The 21,899-nt window shown below is 33.5% G+C and overlaps 1 protein-coding gene across 4 annotated transcripts; it reads left to right on the forward strand.

Annotated features, from left to right (window-relative positions):
• The first annotated feature begins 250 nt into the window (after positions 1–250).
• Positions 251–21,200, forward strand: LOC149737662 (tubulin polyglutamylase TTLL5-like). 4 transcript variants are annotated; one of them, XM_089873535.1, is made up of 32 exons: positions 252–685; positions 969–1,084; positions 1,403–1,485; positions 1,865–1,971; positions 2,462–2,592; positions 3,923–4,005; positions 4,305–4,459; positions 4,773–4,874; positions 5,278–5,477; positions 6,010–6,091; positions 7,944–8,005; positions 8,383–8,447; positions 8,771–8,821; positions 9,533–9,765; positions 10,201–10,267; positions 10,746–10,881; positions 11,221–11,914; positions 12,095–12,218; positions 12,579–12,760; positions 13,281–13,475; positions 13,680–13,846; positions 14,418–14,639; positions 15,166–15,258; positions 15,611–15,763; positions 16,460–16,582; positions 17,059–17,207; positions 17,734–17,852; positions 18,329–18,405; positions 18,874–19,016; positions 19,378–19,595; positions 19,952–20,070; positions 20,491–21,200. In XM_089873535.1, exons 1-32 carry the CDS (start codon positions 582–584, stop codon positions 20,541–20,543), a joined length of 4,608 nt encoding a protein of 1,535 aa, XP_089729661.1. In that variant the 5' UTR covers positions 252–581; the 3' UTR covers positions 20,544–21,200. The 4 variants fall into 4 exon arrangements, with proteins under 4 accessions (XP_089729663.1, XP_089729661.1, XP_089729662.1 ...); XM_089873537.1 differs by lacking the exon at positions 15,611–15,763 and having other exon boundaries at positions 251–685; XM_089873536.1 differs by lacking the exon at positions 8,771–8,821.
• Positions 21,201–21,899: the final 699 nt, after the last annotated feature.

The following is a 21,899-nucleotide window of genomic DNA, read 5'->3' on the forward strand; positions in this document are numbered from 1 at the left end:
TAAGCTAAGGTGGTTTTGACATGCAAATAGTGTTAGTTATAGTATTTATATTAGATAAATGCCAATAAAATATGCAGAAATAATCTAATAAAAGCTTAAACTTGAAAAAAGCGCAAAAATAATGGAATATAGACTTTGCGCCTTTTCTAGAACTTTAAAAGCAGTTTTTAATGTAGAATGGTATCAATTTTGTCAAGTTCTTAAAATCTTTGATATTACGACAATATTGATACGTTTTTTCAAATTTAAATTACCCACAATGTCACTCGGATGGACAACACAAAACGATGAGTTATAGTTTTGTTTAAGATGGCAACACTACCGTTGCTACAGCAGCTTCCAGTCCGGCAAGTTCAAACAATAATCAAATTGAACATTAACCAAGACACTACATCTGTTATTGTGTACCCGTATCGAACATACCCACACTATAGAGCAGTGCTGAGGAAAAGTGTATCTTTGTAGCAGTCAAACATGTATTTATAGATTCATTTCATGAAGATTAAAAGTGTTTCAAAGTCTTGTTTATAACTTTATACCACAGTGGATAGTAGTTGATTTGTTTTTTTAAGTCAGTAAATATGCCTGGTACATCTGAAGTGACATCGGATTATTCGGGGTCGATCACTCCATCCACATCCGAGGAGGATGAAGAAGAAGAAAATGAGGATAATCAAAAAATAACGTGAGATTTAAAACCATTATAATTTAACCTGCACATAGGTGCAGAACTTTATAAGACACATGGAAGGCAGAGGTGGTTAGACACGCTTTCTATAAAAACAAATCTAATTTTTTGGTTCTAATGTTTATTGTATGCGAAAAAGTCCAGGGTAAGCTTGCCCACCCTTCCATTCTTGCCCACCCTGGTTTGGCGCCACGTTGCATGTTACATGTACTGAATACATGTGCTGATCATTCAGGGGTTTTGTTTATTTTTCTTGTATTTACATTTCCTATTATTTCAGGGAAAATTCATCATTGCTATGGACAACAACAAGCAGTGGGTCAAAGAGATGTCCGTTGATTATGTTTCGACCAGAGTCGCTGATTAATAGGGACAAGAAGCTTAAAAGCATTGGAGGTAATAATGCTGTTTGTTCATAAAAGTGTAGTCACAGGTATCAATGCTGCCTTAAACAGTAAGCAGGCAACCCTGAGGTTAAATTTGCACTGCATTTATTAGTTCACATTAGAACCACTGAGTGAGATTTGGTTCACAGAATTGTGCAACTAACTACCTCTGCCTTCTCTGATTTCAAAGTGGTTGAGGCTTGTATATGTAGCCATTAGTCTGGGTCTGTTTAAACAACACATTACGTAATGTAGGATTTTTCAATATCTGTCTTGCTTTGACCCTTAAAACTAAAACACCTTTGTGTTACCAAGTTATTTCATGCAGAGAAATACCACCTGGCGTACAAGATGGTGAAAACTGAGAGCAAACTTGTGCGATCTGTTTTATCAGCATATGGATTTCATGAGGTAACCATAATTATTCATTTATGAAATCGTAGTTTCTTAAGGTTTAATATTTAAGTCATGGCAATGCCTATTTATGTGGCGGCATAGCACATTTGGTTAGTGTGCACGCCTCTAACTAAGAGGTTATGAGTTTAAGGCTATGAGTTTAAGGCCAAAACAATTGCTCCAACCCAGTGATCACTAATGGGTTGTCCCAAATTGTCAGCCATACATAAAAATAATCTAAAAAAAACAATAACCCAGAAAGTTACATTTGTGGTAACTCGTAAGCTGGCACAAGGCGTATGAAACAAAACACCCCTGTTATAACGAGTGTCGTTTTCGGACACCAGGATAAAGCAAGTTACATTCATTCATTTTAATCCTTTTTAAATTGCAGGTTCACCCAAACAGTGCTGATTTCAACTTAATGTGGACAGGTGCGCACCTTAAACCATTCTCACTGAGAAGTTTACAAGATTTTCAAAAAGTTAACCATTTTCCAAGGTTAGAATGTTTTTAAACTGCAGTTAGAAGTATAAAGTTTTTAACAACTATATATTTGTATTGTACAGCATTGGTTCATTTAGAACCCAAATTATATTTATTTTGCACAAAAATGTGTTTTAGTTAACTGCAACTTTATGTTGCGAACGTAAATAAAAAATTAAACCATACAGAGTAAAACGGCCAGTAGAAAGAGCGGTTAAACAAAAAAAACGGAAATAAAAAGTCACAGCTTTTAGTATAATGGGCCAAATGTTTTACAATAATCTTTTTTTAAAGTTCTCTGCCTATGCCCATGGCCCATTGCCATTGCAAAATACTCTGCTTCACATTAATATATTGTTTCATCTATATTTGGTGTATCTGTGATTAAAAAAATGCACAAAAATTGTCATATGCCATAACACTCAGTTTTTGGTTCATTACCATACAGTGGTGTTTACTGTGTTGATCAATTTAATTCTGTTAAATTAATACTAAATTATTTCAGATCATATGAGATAACACGCAAAGATCGGTTGTACAAGAATATTGAGCGTATGGCTCATACAAAAGGATTCAAACATTTTGATTTTATTCCACAAAGTTATTTGATGCCTTCAGAATACCAGGAGTTTTGCTGTGAGTATTTTTATTATTTATACTTAGTATTTTTATTGTAAAGTAGGGTGGGGAAGATGGGTCACCTTTTTATTCCATTTTCTTGTCCCATTTGGTAGTAAACAAAGAAAATTTAAAGAAATAAAAAACAGTATCCCAACGACTTCTATAGGCCATTGTTAATTGTTTAAAACAGGATCAGGATATTTTGATAATATTTGCTAAAGGTGTCCTGGTCCCACCTTACCACTAATTATTATATAAGGTGATTGAATAGTTGGTATTATGTGTGTTGTGTTCTGGTGTTTAAACCCACTTTTTTCCCCAAAAGACATAGATTTATCATATTGTGTTTTAACACAGAAACATCTACTCTGTTATATATTCTAGTATGTTATCTAATTAGTTAAATAATATGCAAACAAAGCAGATACATTGCCAACTTTATTGGTTATATTCTGTTACTTCTGCCATCAGGCATAATGTAAATAAATTTTTAGCGGCTTATCTGGTATAAAACATTGTGTATTTTTGACGCTTCGTCTACCATCCTGCAAGACTTTATTAGGGAATGTGAAATGTTGAAATACACAATGTTTTATACCAAATGAGCTGCTAAAAAATTATATGTATTCGTTATATTTGATTTTCTTATATGTTAAACTAGGCCAAATGCTAAATGCAGACACTCCAGTGTAGCTGATATACACAGCCGAGCCTGTAAAGTCCTCTCACATTACATGTCATCAAAGTAAATGACTATATGATAATGAATTATTTTTTACATCCCAAGTCTTTATCCACATTGTAATGGGTAGGCTACTACAATCTTTTATGGTTACATTCAATCTGTGACAGAACAATAATCTGTTTTCACCTCACAATGAGAACACAATGATCTTTAACCTGCTCATTGTTGTGTTTGTTTTGTACACGACCTTCAACAAGCGTTTCTATTATAGTTTTTGTGTTAATTGTTTAGTTGTAAACAGAATATTTTTTTACTGATATTTTTCTTAGAAATCGCTTGAAACCTATGTGAAATAATTGGTGTAAAATTGTTTTGTTAATTTTTATGCAGGTTTTATGTGTAGACACATTTCATGACTGTTTGTGTCTCTAGTAAAACTAAATTTCATAAAATCTTTAATTGTGGGGCATAAATTGTAATTTGCACTTGTGTGTAGTTCTTGGTTGACCTCATTGAAACAATTGCACAAAAAAGACTTTAAAAATGAGATTTTCTGTGTGGTACATTCTGGTATAATGAGTAATGACTGGTGTACCATTAGTGGCATAGCCATATAGCACTTATTATTTCAACCCCACCATTACCATCATATACTTTCAGCCACTTATATGAAAGAGAAAGGATCTTGGATTGTTAAACCAATTGCTTCATCAAGAGGAAGGGGAATTTATCTCATTAATAATGTCAGTTTGTTACTTTTGCTTAACATTTTTCACTAAACATTTTTTTAAATATAAGAATTTTTTCTAAAATATAGATTATAAAGTGAATGTTAGAAATTTTTTTTGTGGAATATAGTTATAGGGTTTCTGTATTTTATTTTATACGTGATGAAAAAACGATCATCTATATATAAACAATAAAGAATAAAGTGTTGAAAAATAACTTTTTTCTTATCCATATCTCTAAACAACCTGTCCATAAAAAAATTTGCCAAACTTCAAGTCAGCGTTTTTTTAACTTTAGAACAATAATGTTTTAGCCAAACCAAGTTCCGCTAGAAGACAACATCATGGTTTGTAAATACGTAAGCAATCCTCTCTTGATTGACGGGTTTAAATTCGATGTTCGTGTTTACGTTGCCATCACCTCCTATGACCCATTGCTCATCTATATGTTTGAAGAAGGACTGACCAGGTAAATAAGTTGTTTGGGGAAATGAGACAACTCTGGTTTTAATCAGAAGCCTTGTCATACCATACCATAGGCCATAGAGCTTCATCCAAGTGGAATAGAAAAAATAGTTGATTGATGAAAAAATGAGTTGCCATTTGATTTGCCTACAAAGCGTTTAAAAACATTGAATGCTATTTAGTTAGTCAATTGTATTTGGGTAGTCAATGCTTTACTATTGATTTGCTGGTTTTGCAAAAATGTAGGTTTTTATTGCTACAGTATAGAATATTACAAGCTCATATGTATCTGTTTATTAAGTTCTTCCTATGTTTAGGTTTGCCACAGTTAAATATGAAAAGACGAATCGACATTTAAAGAACCAGATGATGCATCTCACCAATTATTCCATCAATAAAAAGAGTCATGATTATGTCAGGTATGGTTTGTTACTTATTAAATAAAGTTCAAATTTTCTATATTAAATTCGGAGAAAAACAATTTTATTTGTTTATTTTTATACAAAAAAAAATAATCCAACCATTGCCCTATCGCGTGAGGATAAATAAGTTACTTTCATTCATTCGTACTTAAAAGCAGTCAGTGTGCTGAGGTTATGGGCGAAAGTCCTCTAAAAAGAACCTCATTTACATAGAATAGAATAGTTCTGAAACCTATAGTAGACCAATAGCCTTAACATTAATAGCATGAACAACTTTTTCAAAAAAATTTTCAACACAAAAGACCTTCTTTTTTTCTAAATAAAATCCTAAAAATGTTGTACACAGAACAAGATAAAATCTATCAATAAAAAAAAGGTGATCTTAACGTCTTCTTCACAGATGCGAGGACCCAGAAGTGGAGGATTATGGGAACAAATGGAGCATGAGTGCGATGTTGCGATACTTGAAACAGGAAGGTATTGACACCTCACTTCTTATGATGAGGATTGAAGCCGTTATTATTAAATCAATTCTCGCTGCTGAGCTCCCTATCGCCACCGCATGTCGGATGTTTGTACCACATCGGGAGAATTGTATAGGTGAGGTTTCATAATATTTATGGTAAAAAAATTACTTCCCATTAAGTTTGCCTCTTTTCTATGAAGGTGAGGTCCTACATTGTATCATGCTATTGAACCTGAAATTTAAAAGTTAGCCCATTACTCTATTTTGCCTCATAAATGTTTTTTTGCTATATTGCTCCTTAGATATTACTGTAAAAGCAATTTCGTGTAATTTCTGTAAAGATTATTTTCATATTGTTTTTCTAAATCTTTCATGGCCGAGATTTTTTCCCAAGTGCTTCCGCATTAGTGTGTTAAAATATTTAACTCTAAATGTCAAAAAAATCAAAACAAATTGTGTTGCACTTATAACCCTGAGGCCTTTTTTAAAATCATGGGTTAGGTTAAATAATATTGAAATTTACTTTATTTAGGTTTATGGCTTTGAGTAAATATCCCAACCCCCACATATAACAATGTCCACTAGTTGAGCTACTTCAATATTTTAATATTAGTTCCCACATTCAATGTTAAGGTTGTCTTATTTCTTTATTTGTTCTTCCAATAGAGTTATATGGCTTTGACATTTTGATTGATGAGAATCTTAAACCGTGGATTCTGGAAGGCAATCTTTCACCTTCACTGGCATGGTAACTGTTGCTTTGTAAATTAAATTTAAAAATTAGCTTTTTTAATTAAGGTTAGTGTTCAAAGATTAAACACGGGAATTTCTTAGTTTTACATCTTAATCATAAATTTTATAAAATTTTATGGGTGCTTTGAACAAAGTTGTACAGTATAAATTTGTTAACTGTTGCTATGTAAATTCAATTTAAAAAAGGAATATTTTTAATTGAGGCTTGTGTCAACTGAATAAAACGCACATTTTTGATTTTACAATCGAATTTTAATTTTTAGGCTGCTTTAAAAAAATATGTAAATCAGAAATTTTGCGGCTGCTTTAAAAAGAATTGTAATGTTTTTTCTGTAATATTGTGCCACAACACAGAAGTATAGAAAATTACCACTTATCAATGTTAATAGCATTTTGGTTTAAGACAGGCCTTGAGTGGTTTTACTGGACCTATAGATAAAACAAACCAATAAAACCTGCTTTGGTCTTGTAGAGTTAATCTGTTATACTTACAATGTCATTTCTTTGTTCTAAAAATCAATTACTTTAAGTCTTGTCAAGTTTAAAGCAACCAATTAAGCCTTTGTAATTCCCCACTTGAAAACTTTTGCTTTTGTTTCATTGTTTCTCAGTGCGGTAAAGAAATGAGCTTAAAACAGTTAGCATTTAATAATGGGCAACACTTTGATGAAAGAAAATTTCGGGACAATGCGTTCTTCAAACTATTTAATTGAGTTTTGTGTCTTTGTAGTTTTAAAGTCACCCGATCTACTTTACCATTCAATGAATTCCTGACCTGCTAACAATATAACTACTGGTTAAACTGCTTTTAGTTAAACTAATATTATATTTTGAAATTAAATAAAGGCTCGAAGTTTTCATGTACCAAACTTCTTGATATTAATATAAACAATAATAACTTTATTTGTCTGTGCAATTGTGGTAGCTAAGATTTAGAAATATTTAGAACAGGATATAGCGACAAAACAACAGTTTTTAAAACACGCTTACAGTTAAAAACATATTTAAAAATAAAGTGGTCACTACACCTAGCAGACAAACCAGCCATTTATGTTTAATTATTTTCATCTATGTATACATAAATATTATTAGCTTTTACAAAAACACTTAATATACAACAACTAGTTTTCTATGATCAGGAATTAAACCCAAAACATATTTAACAACCTTTAAATTTATCATTTAAATGGATTTCAAAAAACATTTGTTGTAAAAATTTGGGGCAAAATTTATTAAAATATTGGTCATAAGTATTTAAATGGGTGTACTCTTTATACATATGGTACAAAACTGAGTATTTATACAACTTATCACCATGCTGACAGTGTAAATGGGGCTATGTGTGCCTAACACTTACATAGCATACAATTCTTTACATTAATACACCCTAACAAAGCCTTTTCACTATTGTATCCCTAACGCTAGATAGAGTTAATACCATTATTCTGTTCTATTGAATTGTCTGTGATGTCACAATCTACTTTATCACATCATATTACCATTATTTGGAATGACACTTCATGTAATTTGTGTTTCTGAGTTTTAAAAAATGTTAAAATGTAAAAAATGTCAATAATGTGACTTTTAATTTTAATGACTTATTGACAAATATGTTTAAAATAACAAATATATTACATAGCAAAAATAAGCGTATGTTCCATATTTGAAATTAAATTTGCTTAAATATTACATGAAAACTAAGCACAATTGGGCAATATTTGTTTTAATTTGTTCCAAAAATAGTTCAGTAAGTTTTTGGTAAAATTGAATGCTAATACTAAAGCAAAAAAAATACTAACTTGAAAGGACTTTAAGTTGATATCAATATTCAATCTTCTATTTTACAGTGATGCGCCTTTGGATCTGAAAATCAAGTCCAGTATGGTGGCTGACTTCTTTAGCTTGGCAGGTGATTTTATGTTTACATTTGAGTAATTTGCGAGTTAGTCAACGCAGTAACCTGTGGGTGGTTGCTGCTACCATTGTGGACGTATGTGTTCTTGGGAAAGAAAATAATTGCCAGTTTCTCCAACCCAGTGGCCACCAATGTTGTCCAAATTGTCAGCCATACATAAAAACACATACCCCCCTTTAAAAAAAATTAATTACCTACAAAGTTAGATTCATGGAAACTCGTAAGCGTGCACGAGGTCGGTGGAACAAAACACCTGTGTTATAATAATGCTGGCCATGCGAGGATAAATAAGTTGTGTTTAATTATTTAAAGGTTACTGGGCTAAAGTAACCAGGGTAACAAAATGATTTAAATATTTTTTTTACTTTTAGGATTTCTATGTGTTGATCCAATGACGAGAAGCAAAGCAAAGAAACAAGAATTTCTCCGAGTTAAAGTTTGTATTTTTTATATTAGAATTATAGCAAAAAAGTTTCATTATTTTTTTGTAAATTAATACATACCATATTTGGATTTGTTCAAAGTTCTGACATTGTTTATAAAGTGTAAGAGCTCCTAAGCTGGGTGTAAAATTTGTGTGATATAGTTCATTTATTACTACTTTGTTAAATTTGTAATGGGCCTTAAAAGACCTTTTACCTACTGGAACAACTTAAAATGTCCTATTTAATAGTCAGTGTAATAGATAAATGTTTTGCTGTTAGAGGATTTGATGTATTTTTGTACTGATTTCTTTATAGTTTTATTTTTGTTTAAAAGCGACCGTATTCTGCTTCGAAAACAATATCTGGAAACACTGTAATTCCAGGGGTAAGAGTGTGTGCAACACTAACATTGTACGATGAGTGTTAAAGTTTTGTATTCAATATTAACATCTGAAATGGTGTAATATAGTGGTTGAGTGAAACCTCATCACGAAAATAATAAACAACCGTATATGTTGTGTATTTCAGCGTAACGATAGGAGTGCATGGGGTGACATATCACCCCAAATTCTGAAACAGGAATACACCATATGTTTTAAGAGCCAAAGTATATGCATTTGTACATTAATCAATGAGGTTCCCCATTTTAGCAATGTCAACCCAGATTTTGTAAAAAAAAAATAAAAAAATACCACACTTATGGCTGTATTTATTTTCTTGGTGTTGTTTGTGCAATAATATTACTTAGTAACCTTGTAGTTGGTGTATGCATGTGTGGACGTGTGGTTGTCCTTCACTTTGTAGATTTAGCCTGTGGTTTTACAAATTATTTAAAATTGCTAGTGAGAATTATCATTTTAAGTATAATTGTGACACCTCATCTAGTACAAAAAACGTGATGTAGTTTCGACGTTTTGTCGGTGTACGGTGTATTTTTGACATTTCGTTTTTTACCAGATTTTACCTTATATATTACAAAACGTCCGAAATATACTATGTTTTTTTATACCAGAGGACACGTTAAAAGATATACCTTATATATTATAATTTATGCACATTTCAAGGTTAAATAAATCTTACAAACTCACTCACACAGGTTCAAAACAAAAGGCCCGCTTCCGCTGGGACCAAAGATGGAGCTCCTGGAGCTAAAGGAGGACTTTCTATAGAAGAGGCGAGAGTGTTAAAGATGGTGAAAGAACAATACCAAAGAAGAGGAAGTTTTGTTCGTATATTTCCAACAGCTGAGACATGGGAGTTGTACGGATCATTCTTGGAGTATAAATCAAACATGAACCTTATGCTGGCACAGAAGTTGTTTCCTGATCGGTAATTCAAAGCTATATAATTATGAAAACCTTAATACATAGAAGGGACTCATCAGACTTGAGCAATAGAGCAAAATATTTGGCCCTTTTAAAAATTTATTATAAACATTATTATTAAAAATTTGTTCCAACTGGTTAGACTACATAAAGATCTTTAACAATAATACTCAGGCTTGATGAAAGTAAACAATCGCTTGTTGGCCTTTTAATTTATTTAGATTTTTATAATTTGACATGAAAGCACAATGTGTTGGGACTCGAACCCAGTATCCTATGATTACTGGGATAATTTAGTGACTTTTATGCAGTATTACTATGCATATCACTTGAAAATGTTATAAAAAACTCGATTTTATATACATGTATTCAATGCAAAATAAACAGTTTGTAATGCTAATAAACAAGTTGTAATAAAAATATTTTAATAAAATTTTAGGGCGAAAGCAAAGACTGGAGCTTATACCTCTGCAGTAGCCCGTATGAGAAGTGTAACAGCTAATCAGGTATAATTATAATTTTTGTTGCTTTATTACCATTATACATTGTCTTAGTTACAGTTTTAATATTGGCAGTGTCCATTTATAATTAGTTAACAACTGAAGATTTTTCTAAGTTTTTTAACTTTTTTTTTGTGCCTAACAAGATGTTTTAAATTAACGCTACATAAATAGTATGTGATATAATGTATTGGGTCCTGACAATGCAATAAACATTAAAGCCAAATCAACACTTATACAACACTAATTCTTAGTTGCATCAGTCATAAACTTTTAGGCAAGATTTGGCCTATTTTAGGCAAGATTTGGCCTATTACCTCAACACACAGGCGATTTTTGTATGTATTAAAGGAATGTGCTCCATATATATCGCAGTTTGACTTATTTTCGTAACAATAACTTTCGCAACATTAACGTTCGTAACAATAACTTTCGCAATTATTGTTTCGTAGCAGTTGAAACTTAACCTTTTGTTTACAACCAGATGTTGGAAAGCAGACGCCATCTTATCACGGATCGAATAATGCAATATGAGAGGAAACTTCTCTCCTTGGAATCATATAAGAGGAAACGACCGACTCAAACACACAGGAAGGTCAAACAGAAAGACACACCAGTTGGTAGGTTAATGTTTTTTTCAGTTTTGTATATAGAGTGTAACACTTTTTTTGTATAATCTATAAGGGAAAAAAACTCTAGATCATTTAGGATCACAAACAAAACAAATTATTTCTAGAACATTCATGTAATAATATGCCTGGAAGCAACAAATAGTTGTTGATAAAATCCTACGGAAAGGCATGCAAGGGGATCTGGAATTTAGACCAATGTTGTTCTGTTAACTCAACCATAAAATAAGCCTATGTGTAAAATTGCATGTGTTTTAGTTGTAGGTATGTTTCATAAAATAAAATAAAACTGAAAAGAACTGATTTTTGTTACTGACTGCTTATTTACAGGAATCGATAACAAACCACTGACCCAAGGTCGTCTTGAGCGTCAGCGATCCTCGTCAGGAGAAGAGGACTCAGATGTGGATGTAAAACCAGTGAGGAGCAAAACAAAGACATCAGTGAGATCTCGGGTCCCAACTCCGGACACAAAGGCTCGAGTCAGATCCGGGACCCCGGAAAGTGGGACCCGTTTGAAAAGCAGACAGAAAGAAGTTGATAAATTGGATGGGGATAAAAAAGATGAGAGCAAGGCAGAGAAAAGTAAAACTTCTGAGACTTCAACGAACAAAAGTCTAAAATCGTCATCCAATGTTAAATCTGTTGATGAAAGTGGCGACAAAAAATCCCGGCAAGCTCCCACCCATAGAGTGTATATGTACAAGTCTAGTGGTTCCAATGAAACCAGCAGTGCCACGCTTAAACTGAAGAAACTTCATGATGCAGCAGTTGCCTCAAAATCTCAGGAACAAAACTCAGTGACTTCAAAATCCACGGAATCGATGACGGATTCGAAATCAGGGGACCAAGAAACGTCTTCGGCCGATTCAGCGTCAGAAAATGAGTCAAACGCTGTAAGCTCGAAAAAGTCGCAGCCGAAGAAGAAATTAGTCGCAAATGTCGCCCAAAAGCCGATAATAAATGGAAGAAACAGGAAAGGCGTGAGTGTCTTGCAATCTCTTAAATCAGGAGGAAATTTGAGGTGAGATTTGGTATTGGAGTGAGCAGCATACCAGCAGTCTTGGTGTAAGGTGTTTTATTTGGCCTAAACCACAGGTCCTCAACAAAAAATCAGATAGATATGTATATATATATATATATATATATATATATATACATAGAATATACCTTTAAAAAAATTAAATACAATTGTCCCTTATAGCAAAGTCCAAGCACGACAAGCATTCTCAGCTTATTTATCTCGAGTTCAACATCGACTGATGATTGAATCAGAGGGAAATAATCAAGAATCTTCGGAAACTGTTGTTAAACAAGAAGAACAAATGGTATTGTATTATTTAAAAATTACTTGTATGAATGAATGAATGGGACTTGGTTTATCTTCGCGAGGCCGAAAAACAACACCTGTTATTATTCGGGTGTCTGTTTCATATACCTCGTGCCAGCTTATGAGTTACCATAAATGTTACATATTTGGTGATTATTTTTTGAGGATTTTTTTCATTGGCTGATAAGTTAACCCGTAACTTGGGTTAAAGGCAAGTGCGTTAACCACTTTGCTACAGCGCTGAACAAACTTTGGCGCCGGATATATGTGCCTGGGTAATTCACAAAAATATGAACAAAATCACAAGCCATAAGTCTATGAGTCCCTACCTCTATTTTAACCCTGTTTACCCTTACAGGAGTTAGTTCTACGATTCTTAAAGCGAGCAGCAGGAAATTTACGACAATCATTCTCAGTCGTTGTTCCTAGTCGTCGTCTTGCTCTCTCTGATCGTAAACGAATCTTAGCGAAGCAACTCGGGGACTTTGTTCATATTTATAACAAGGAAACCGACACCATGGAGCATAAGTTTCATCTGGGGTAAGTTGGTTTTACAAAGGAGGGTGGGTGCCAATCTTAACAGGAATACTTTCATTCTAAAAAGTCAGTATTTATAAAACTAACAAAAAATCAATTGCCATAAAACTTAATCCTTTTTGGTAAATGCAATTTCTACTATTTTTATAATATGTCTGGTAAGACTTTAACTATTTTTTGGTCTTCCGTTTACCCTAGGTCATATTTTGTTTCAAGGTTTTTAATAGGATATTCTAAGCGGGTGAGGTACCACAACGTGGCATGCCATGAGACCTGAGATTTAGGCCAAGTTAGCCCATTACCACAACACCAAGGGTGCTACAACCCGTTAGTGACCACTGGTTAGAGCAATTTTGTTAAGTATCTTGCCTAAGGTTATCAGTATCTGTATATACTGGTATCCTTTGGTTACAAAACAAGTGCCATACCACTGAACTAAGGGTTTCCAAAGTTTGCAGTAGCATAACAATGCACTAACAAATAAACTAGTAATAATCACTCTTTAAAAAACAAATATTTTCAGGCTTGACAATGATGGTGGTTCATCATTAAAACCCCAATCAGGAAAATCTCCCGATATTCCCAACCTGGACTTTCGTTCGTTTGTAAGCAGCGCCACAGAGATGGAATTAGAAGAAGTTCTCACAACTTACACTCACAAGAATAAATCAGCTTCTGTGTTTCTAGGAGCAAGCAAACCAAAATCTGCTGCTACGAGGTGTGTGAGAATCTTTGTTATAAGGTTTTACTTCGTTGGTTGTTTTTTGATTTTTTACACCAAAATTCTTCTTTTTTTGGAGATCATTTTTACACCAGAAATCTTACTTTATGCCTCTTTCTTATTTTAGGAATTGTTTTTTCTACTTTTTTTACATAAAAGAAAAAAGAATTCCAGTTTTTTAAATTAACAAATGCTTGGCAGAGGAGAGAAAGCTGTGACTTCAAGCCATGACTTCAATGAGCCGCGACAACCAGTAACCATGGGAGTGGCAACACCACGACAACTACGATCCAGGGTTCCAAGTTTGGAGCGCCTCCCTTACGCCACCGTGAGGACATATTCTTCACAATCTGAAGAACACAAAGAAAGTAAGATTCCAACAAATTGTTTTTTACCAACACCCAATAATTAATTGTTTTTATCTTTTTACGTACAAAAACGTTACCAAACAAAGTAATTAATAATCCAAGCATGTGCAGTGCAATCAAGTAAATATATCTTTAGTTTGTTATACGAAAATACGAATGAATGTAACTTACTTTATCCTCGCGTGACCCAAAATGACAGTCATTATAACATGGGTGTTCTGTTTCATTTACAAGGGTACTCTCTTTCATACATACATGCAGTGTTCAAACTGTCCTATACTGTTGCAAAGAAACAACACATTAAACCATAACCTAGAAAAAACACAGATATAATTTGTAAGATTAGTTCTACATTATACAATGTAGGAATATTACACTTGTAGGATATTAAATAATTTTTTAAAATAGTTATTCCTGTATTTGTTTGTGTACAAACATTTCGTTTTTCAGGGGGTCATTCACACAGCAAAATGCTAAAATACAGTACAGCTCATTTACCCCTTGGAAAAGAAATACTTACAACAGTAAATTATTCGAACAATTAAAAAAATAAAAATCTAAAAACCTCCAGGTTTTGACCAACAGCTGTCATCAAGTCCAACATCCTTTCGTTTGACCAAATCCTCTTCTTCGTCATCTTTATCTCGCATCCCATCTTACCACCAACCCCCCCATGGTATGAGTTCCATACAACAAGCAGCTTACATCTACAGTTCAAAACTCACACCTCCAACATCAAAAGCAATCCAACGGAGACCAGCAAGCGCTAAAACCTTCTCACCTTCCACTTCAAGTAAATATCTTTAGTGTGTGATACGAAGGAATGTAATTTCCTTTATCCTCGCCTGCCATGAAATGACGGTCATAATAACACAAGTGTTCTGTTTCATTCACCTCGTGTCACCTTACTAGGTATTATGTATGTAACATTTTTTTTGACACATACGCCCACAATGCTAGGACTGAGCTTTGAACTCATTAACTCCGGGTTAGAGGCAGACGCGCTAACCATTTTAGAATTTTAAGTTGTTTAATACATATATCAAAGACAAACACTAAGGTATATCCTAGATGCTCTATGCCCAATGCTGATTTATAAAGTGAATTTTTTTATTTAAATCAGCTTTATGTGTGTAACATGTGAGACCTGTCATTTAAAAAAAATATTTTTATCATTTGTTTTCCAAAAAAACATAATTAACTTAAAAAACAGATCCCATGACATGTCACACTGCAGGACCTCACCTACATAAAATAATTCAAAATATATATTTGATTTATACTTCAGTTAATGTATAACCCCTGTATTCCCACCTTAGGTACAAGTTCATTATTCAGTAACCCGTCAACTACAAACCGACCAATGTCTGCTGCAAGTAGGTTGCTTGGAAGCAGCATCCATTATCAGACTGGTGAGTGTTTGTGCTGTGAATGGTAAATGCAAAATAATTACTTTTAATTTCACAACCTCATGCACTGTGTTATTTATACCTTCAGTAGAAAAATTTTATGTAAATAAATTTTATGTTTCTTCTAAAATTTTATGTAAAAAAATTGTGTAGAAATTGTTTTTTCGTATACACTTGAATTGGCAATGATAGCAAAACGTAGAATTCATAATTTTTTTGCCATTTTACTGTCATTTTTTTAATTACATTAATTCAAACAAACGCATTTTTGCAATATAACCTTAATTAAATAAATACACTTTTTTCATACATTTTTTGCAATATTACTTGAATTTCCTAATTAAAACAAACACAGCTGTAAATGAAGAAGCAATTGCTGATGCTTTGCAAAGATTGTCGGAGCGACAAGCTGCTCGCCAATATTCCGCGTCATCGGTTCAATTAACTTCACTTACTCAGCATTTATCAACATTATCTCTCGCTAATATGAAGCGACCTCACCAACTTAGTGAGTCACTTTGCCCAGTTTGTTATATCGTTATAGTTTTCTCATTAGAAAACAAGCCAATACACTAATGGTGCAAGCAAGAATGTTTCAACCGCTGTCCTATTCGAAAAAATTGTATCTTTTTTTTAGGGATTTAAGGGATTTAGGGGAAACAAGAGTGGTTAAAAAGTCAAATTTGTTTTGTATAAAAATGTTTTACCCCGTTTTTTCTCTCCATACTACGTCATGATTGGATATTGAGCAATAACCACGGCTTGCTCTTTTAAACTGACACACAATAATTCTAATATTCTACATGGGTGAGGTCCAACAGCTGACACACTATAGGACCTTAGGCTTAGGCCAAAGTTAGTCTATTACCCTAAAACCCAGGGTACTACAACCTATTAGTGACCGCTGGCTTTTAAGCAAAATCAACTTATTGTCCTGCCAATTACATACACATTAGTACCAGTACCAGTATGGAGCATTGAACTCAGTATCTTTTGATTACAATAGATGACCACTATCCCTGACTAAATGCTAGTTTTTACCATGTACTTTACCTAGTGAAGCACATAAACCATATTGTAACATCGAACTTAGTATCCTTCAATTACAATGCAAGTGCCTAACCACTGAATCCTAATTCAAGACTAGTTTTTAACGTGTACTTTACACAGTGAAGCACATAAACCATATCATAAAACTCCACAGGCAGCGATAGTCTTCACCGTCAACTACAAACCAACCAACGAGCATCAAGTTTATCGGATCTTGCCCATGTAGATCCATCAGTACAAAGCATGGTTGACCCTGGTGTGTGGGACCATGATTCAGGTTTGATGATATGTCCCATATTGGTCCTGCGGCATAGCTTTATGTTAGTGACCAGCTTATAGTAAAGGTTACCGGTTCAAGGCTTGTCGCTACCATTGTGGATGTCTGTGTCCTTTTTAAATACACTAAACAGCAATTTCTCCAACCCAGTGGGTTGTCTAAGTTCATTACATTGTCAGCAATACATTTAAAAATAAAAAATCCCCTACAAAGTAACATACATGGTAACTCGTTGGTGGACACGAAGTGTATAAAACAAAACATACGTGTGATTGTTTTTTTTGAATTTATAAAACCCATTAGGGACCACTGGGTTGGAGCAATTTTTGTTAAGTGTCTTGCCCAAAGACACATGTACCCACAATGGTAGCGACAAGCCTTAGGCAACCACTGTGCCCCCATGGTGGACAGGACAGAATGGGATTATGCCGAAATATAATCTGAAACTCTTGTATTTAAATAAAATTTTCTTTCAGTTCATCCAACTAAGTCGATGAGCACGGCCAACTTATCCGATGGCCAAGATAGAAATAACATACTCACCAAACACCCTCATATACTCGCTCAACAAAGTAAAGAATTGTTGCAACAAAGCCGTGCTAAACACCAAGCTATGGTTGCCCAGGTAAACAGAGCCAACTTGATAAGCACGCCCTGTTTTCATTACATTGTGCAACTGATTCAACTGGTGTAATAATCTATGGTTTACATTCAACAACTTTGAAATATAGAACTAATTTTACTGGTGTGATAACTATGGTATATATAAAACATCTGTGGAATATGGAACTAATTTCACTGGTGTAATAACCTACAATAATTATACAACAACTGTGGAATACGGAACTAATTTCACTGGTGTAATAACTAATAGTCTATGGTATACATACAACAGCTGTGAGATATATGACTGGTTCCATTGGTGTTCTGAACTGTTGTATAGGGCTTAAAATAAATTCTTAGCTGCTACTTTAAACTGTACCCTAAAACAGTGGTTCCAACTTTTAAAAACTTTTTTTACAATTAAGAAAATGTTTTTAAATTTTACAAAAGCCTATAACCACACCCAAAAGTTAGACTTCGTATGCAATTTGCTAATTGAAGTCTAAGTTTTAATGAAGTCTGACAATCAGATATCACTTTAATCTCAGGTACTTCAGTTATGGGGTATAGGAGAGCAAGAAGCCATGAGTGCAGGGCAGCAGATGATTAAAACAACTCTAATCAAAGCTTTAGTTCAAGGTTGTGGGGATAGTTACACAGATAACAGGTTTGAGGAAAAAGGACTCCGAAAGCTGTTACCATTGTGGGCGTATGTGTTCTTGGACAAGACATTTAACAGCAATTGCTCCAACCCAGTGGTCATTAATGGGTTGTCCAAATTATCAGCCACACATGAAAAAAAACAAAAAATAATCGCCTACAAAGTAACATACTTGGTAACTCACAAGCTGGCAGGAGGTGTATAAAACAGAACCTTGTCAGAGTTTATTTGGTTGTAAGGTGTATGTTTAAACGAGTTTTAATTGTGTAGTAATACAGAACTGTAGATAGAATTAGAACATGGCACTATTGGAGAATCCTCTGGTATGTTACAAATTAGGCTGGTGGGAAGTGTTAGGGGTTGGTAGGTAGGAGGTATAGGGGGTTAGTAGAAGGGGATTGATGGTTAGCAAAAAGTAGAAGTGGACTCTTCACTAGCACCCATTACCGTAAATGCAGAAAATCATGAGATCTAGGTTGCAGGTTTCAAGGTTCAGGGAATGTTGATATGAGAAAGAATGCAAAGCAGATATGGGACACCAGAAATCAGCAAAAACAGAGTAATTATAGTAATATATAAACAAAGTAAAATAGTAAATATACAGTCAGGCATTCACTAAAAATAAACACATGTAAATACACTAATACATAGACTAAAAAAAGGATATAGTAAATACACGATCAGAAATACCTATTATGATAAATGGATATCATTCATATCACCAATACATGTGCTGTAGCTGATCTAAAAAAAGTTACCTCAGTGAGCTCTAAGCTGAAGGTACCCTAGTGGCAAGACATTTATAACCACCTTACAGCTTAGAAATTTCTATTTAATAGAATGTTTACTAGGCTAAAAAAAACAAGAAATGATTTTTTATAAAATATTGTGAATATTAAAGTTAGATTTAACCAGGAATGAAAATGTAATATTTACAGCTATTTTACAGCTTAGAAGTTTCTGTTTAATAATATGTTTACTAGGCTAAAAAATTAATATTAGAAATATGAAAAGTTAGTCTTACCAGGAATGGAAAATGAAGTTCAATCGGAAAGTCGTAGTTTATTGCGAGATATAAATGATTTGTTTGAATGTGGCGAGTTACCTTCCAAACAATGGAAGTGTCCACAACCAAGTAAGAAAAAGAAACAACAGAAAGAAAGCAAACCAGTGAGGATATGTTTTAAAATATAAGGAAATTATATTACTTTAGTATAAAAGGTTTACACTACAAAAGGAAATAGGATAATGATACTTAACTTAATTAAGTTTGGTTTTACAGTTATAGCACTGTTTCCAATTTAGAAAATAGAAAACATTATGTACGTAACTGTGTATGTATGATATTAAAGTCCGGATTAAGTGCTAAAAAATACAGAACAGACAAATAACAAGTGCAAGAAATTGCGTATGATAAGAGATACACATTTCAACTAAAATAAAATCACCGGCCTTTCATTCAAATTGATTCAAATTTATAAAATGAGTTATGTTGTTAATTTAAAAAAAAACGCTTTTTTTTACTTTTTAGGCTCACAGCATAGTCTCACACCAGACTGATCCAGTCATACAGAATCATCAGCCAATAGGAAAGCTTCCTGACACACATGCAAACTCCGATAAACCCCCTTTATCCAACCACCCCCAGTCACTAAGGTTAATGCGACCCCCACCAGCCCCAAGGCCCCCAGAACGACCCAGACTAGGGGATAGAAATATTTCATTGAGAAAACCCCTCACAAACCCAAGGTATGTTTACTTTTTTCTATTTTTTTAGTAAGGTTTGCACTGACTCAAAAACCCTTTTCTAATTGGGGCGAAGGAAAGGTTTGGTACTCAAATGTGTATGCGTTCTTAAATATGACACAGACAATGCTCCAACTTCGTAGTCATTAAATGGGTTGTGGCAATGTGGATGTCAGGGTAATGGGTTAACTGTACCCTAAATCTTAGGTCCCATGCTGTACATCCACGAAGAATGGAATTGTAAGACTGTGAATAATGAAACTCCATAATCACTGTATAAACCTGATGAATAGAAGTATAAACAAACCATTTATTACATATAGGCTTGCCTTTAAAATGATTTACCCAAATATTTCTAGAATTCCGAATCGAGTTGGTGGTTCTGGAAACTACTACAACAGTTTAATGTATGATTCAAATACTGGGTCAACCAAACTTTATGATGGAGATAGAAGGCCAATGAAAGCTGTTCCTACAGGTTTGTTTGAATAAATGTTTTGTTTATATTTGCGTGTCAACAACAACTTGTTTATATTTGCGTGTCAACAACAGTCATTATAACATGGGTGTTCTGTTTCACAAACCTCGTTCCCACTTATGAATTGCCACAATTGTAACTTTGTTTTTATTAAAAGGCTGACAAATTAAACAACCCAAAAGGGACCACTTGGTTGGAGCAATTAGGTTATATTAGTAAGCAAATTTAAGCAACTAATATGAACAGTTTGTTGCAATATCATTGTTAATATTTGGAATAATGTAAAACCCAAGTTGTTGCTTCTGAAACTGAGACATTCTTTCTACTTCACTCATTTTGCCTTCATTATGATGCTGTTTAATAGTTTAAATACTGACAAAAAAACGAATTCTATTTAACTTTACACTTGTTATTTTGTAGAAAATAAAGAACCTGGGCATATTATTGAACCAAAACAACCAGCATGGAAATAATATATTCTAGATTTCTGTTTTAAAATTTAAATTAGAAGTTGTTATTCTGAAAACTGAGTCCAATGCAACTTAAGCATTCGGTATAAGTATACCAATCTCATTCGGTCAGAAAATTTTTTTACAAAATTATGATTTAAACGTATAATCGGCAATCCTGCATTTAGGATATTTCTATATTCATTACCTTTTTTGAACTTAGAAAAAAAATATTTTAAACTAAATTTAGATTTCACAGTTTATTAGATTTTAATATCCCTTGAATTTACACAACAAACGTTGAATAACTAATTCTTAAAAATATCTGCAACGGTTTGTAGCACTTGAATTCCTTTATAAAGTTTGTGTGTTTAAAGCCAAATTGATATGCTGTTACACCAAACCTAGTTTAACACTGTTATTGTAATACAATAGTAGCTTTTATAATACTAATAGATGTAATTTTCACATTTGAGTCAAATGTGCACCGTCCGAAAACTTTTTACGAACCCTAGCACTCCCAATGCTTATGAGTAGCTTTATACTTTCCTTGTCCCACTTGCTTTATTTGGCAAAAAGTTGTAAATACTTTCTAGCTGTTTGTAGCAAAGTCTAGAATCTTCAAATCTCGTTACTGTGAGACACTGTTTTTCATTCCAGTAATTAAATTTTATCACAAAATATGTTGTGTTATTTTAAAATTAATGAAATTACCAGAAATTGACCAACGACAAATCCTAATTAATGAAACTTATTTCTCCGCGCATAATAAGGCAATGACAGTCGTTACAACACAGGTATTCTGCTTCACACATATATATAACTTGTGGGTGATTGTACATTGTGTTTATTATATTTAATAAATGGCTGACAGTTTAGGCTTTGTTTGGACAACCTAAAAGGGGCTACTTGGTTACAGCAACTTCTGCACACACAACAACTAAAGTAGGAGCCTATTAAATTAGTTAAGTTAATCCAGTTTTCTACAATTTTAAAGTGAGAACTCTAACCAATCAGCTACCTCTTCTGGTGTCCTTAGGATATAATGCACACTAAGTCTGGTGTCCTTAGGATATAATGCACACACATGATGTCCACCGTGTTCTGCTTCTTACCAGTTTTATTTAATGACTGGTGCTCACTTAAACCTGAATTCTAACAAGGCTAGGGATGACATTCTCGTCTCCTGACGCTGCCTAATTTAAATTTTACTTTTTAATCCCTCAACCAAAACTTAGTATACATAAGATTTAGTCCTCCAACTAAAAAAAATGCGTTAACCAGAGCGACACCGAAAGACTAACTTATATATCAAGAGATAAGCATACTACTCAACATTCAGAATTACAGATGCACGTTTTCAATCGCTCATTGTCTCTT

Source organism: Ciona robusta, chromosome 3 (genome assembly GCF_009617815.1).
Source record: "Ciona robusta chromosome 3, ASM961781v2".
NCBI classification, from domain to species: domain Eukaryota; kingdom Metazoa; phylum Chordata; class Ascidiacea; order Phlebobranchia; family Cionidae; genus Ciona; species Ciona robusta.

Coding starts and splice junctions, on each gene's coding strand:
- LOC149737662 (XM_089873535.1), top strand. CDS start 582: ATGCCTGGTACATCTGAAGTGACATCGGATTATTCGGGGTCGATCACT. Junction 15,764..16,459: donor GAAGCGACCTCACCAACTTA/GTGAGTCACTTT, acceptor AAAACTCCACAG/GCAGCGATAGTCTTCACCGT. Junction 17,208..17,733: donor ACCAAGCTATGGTTGCCCAG/GTAAACAGAGCC, acceptor CTTTAATCTCAG/GTACTTCAGTTATGGGGTAT.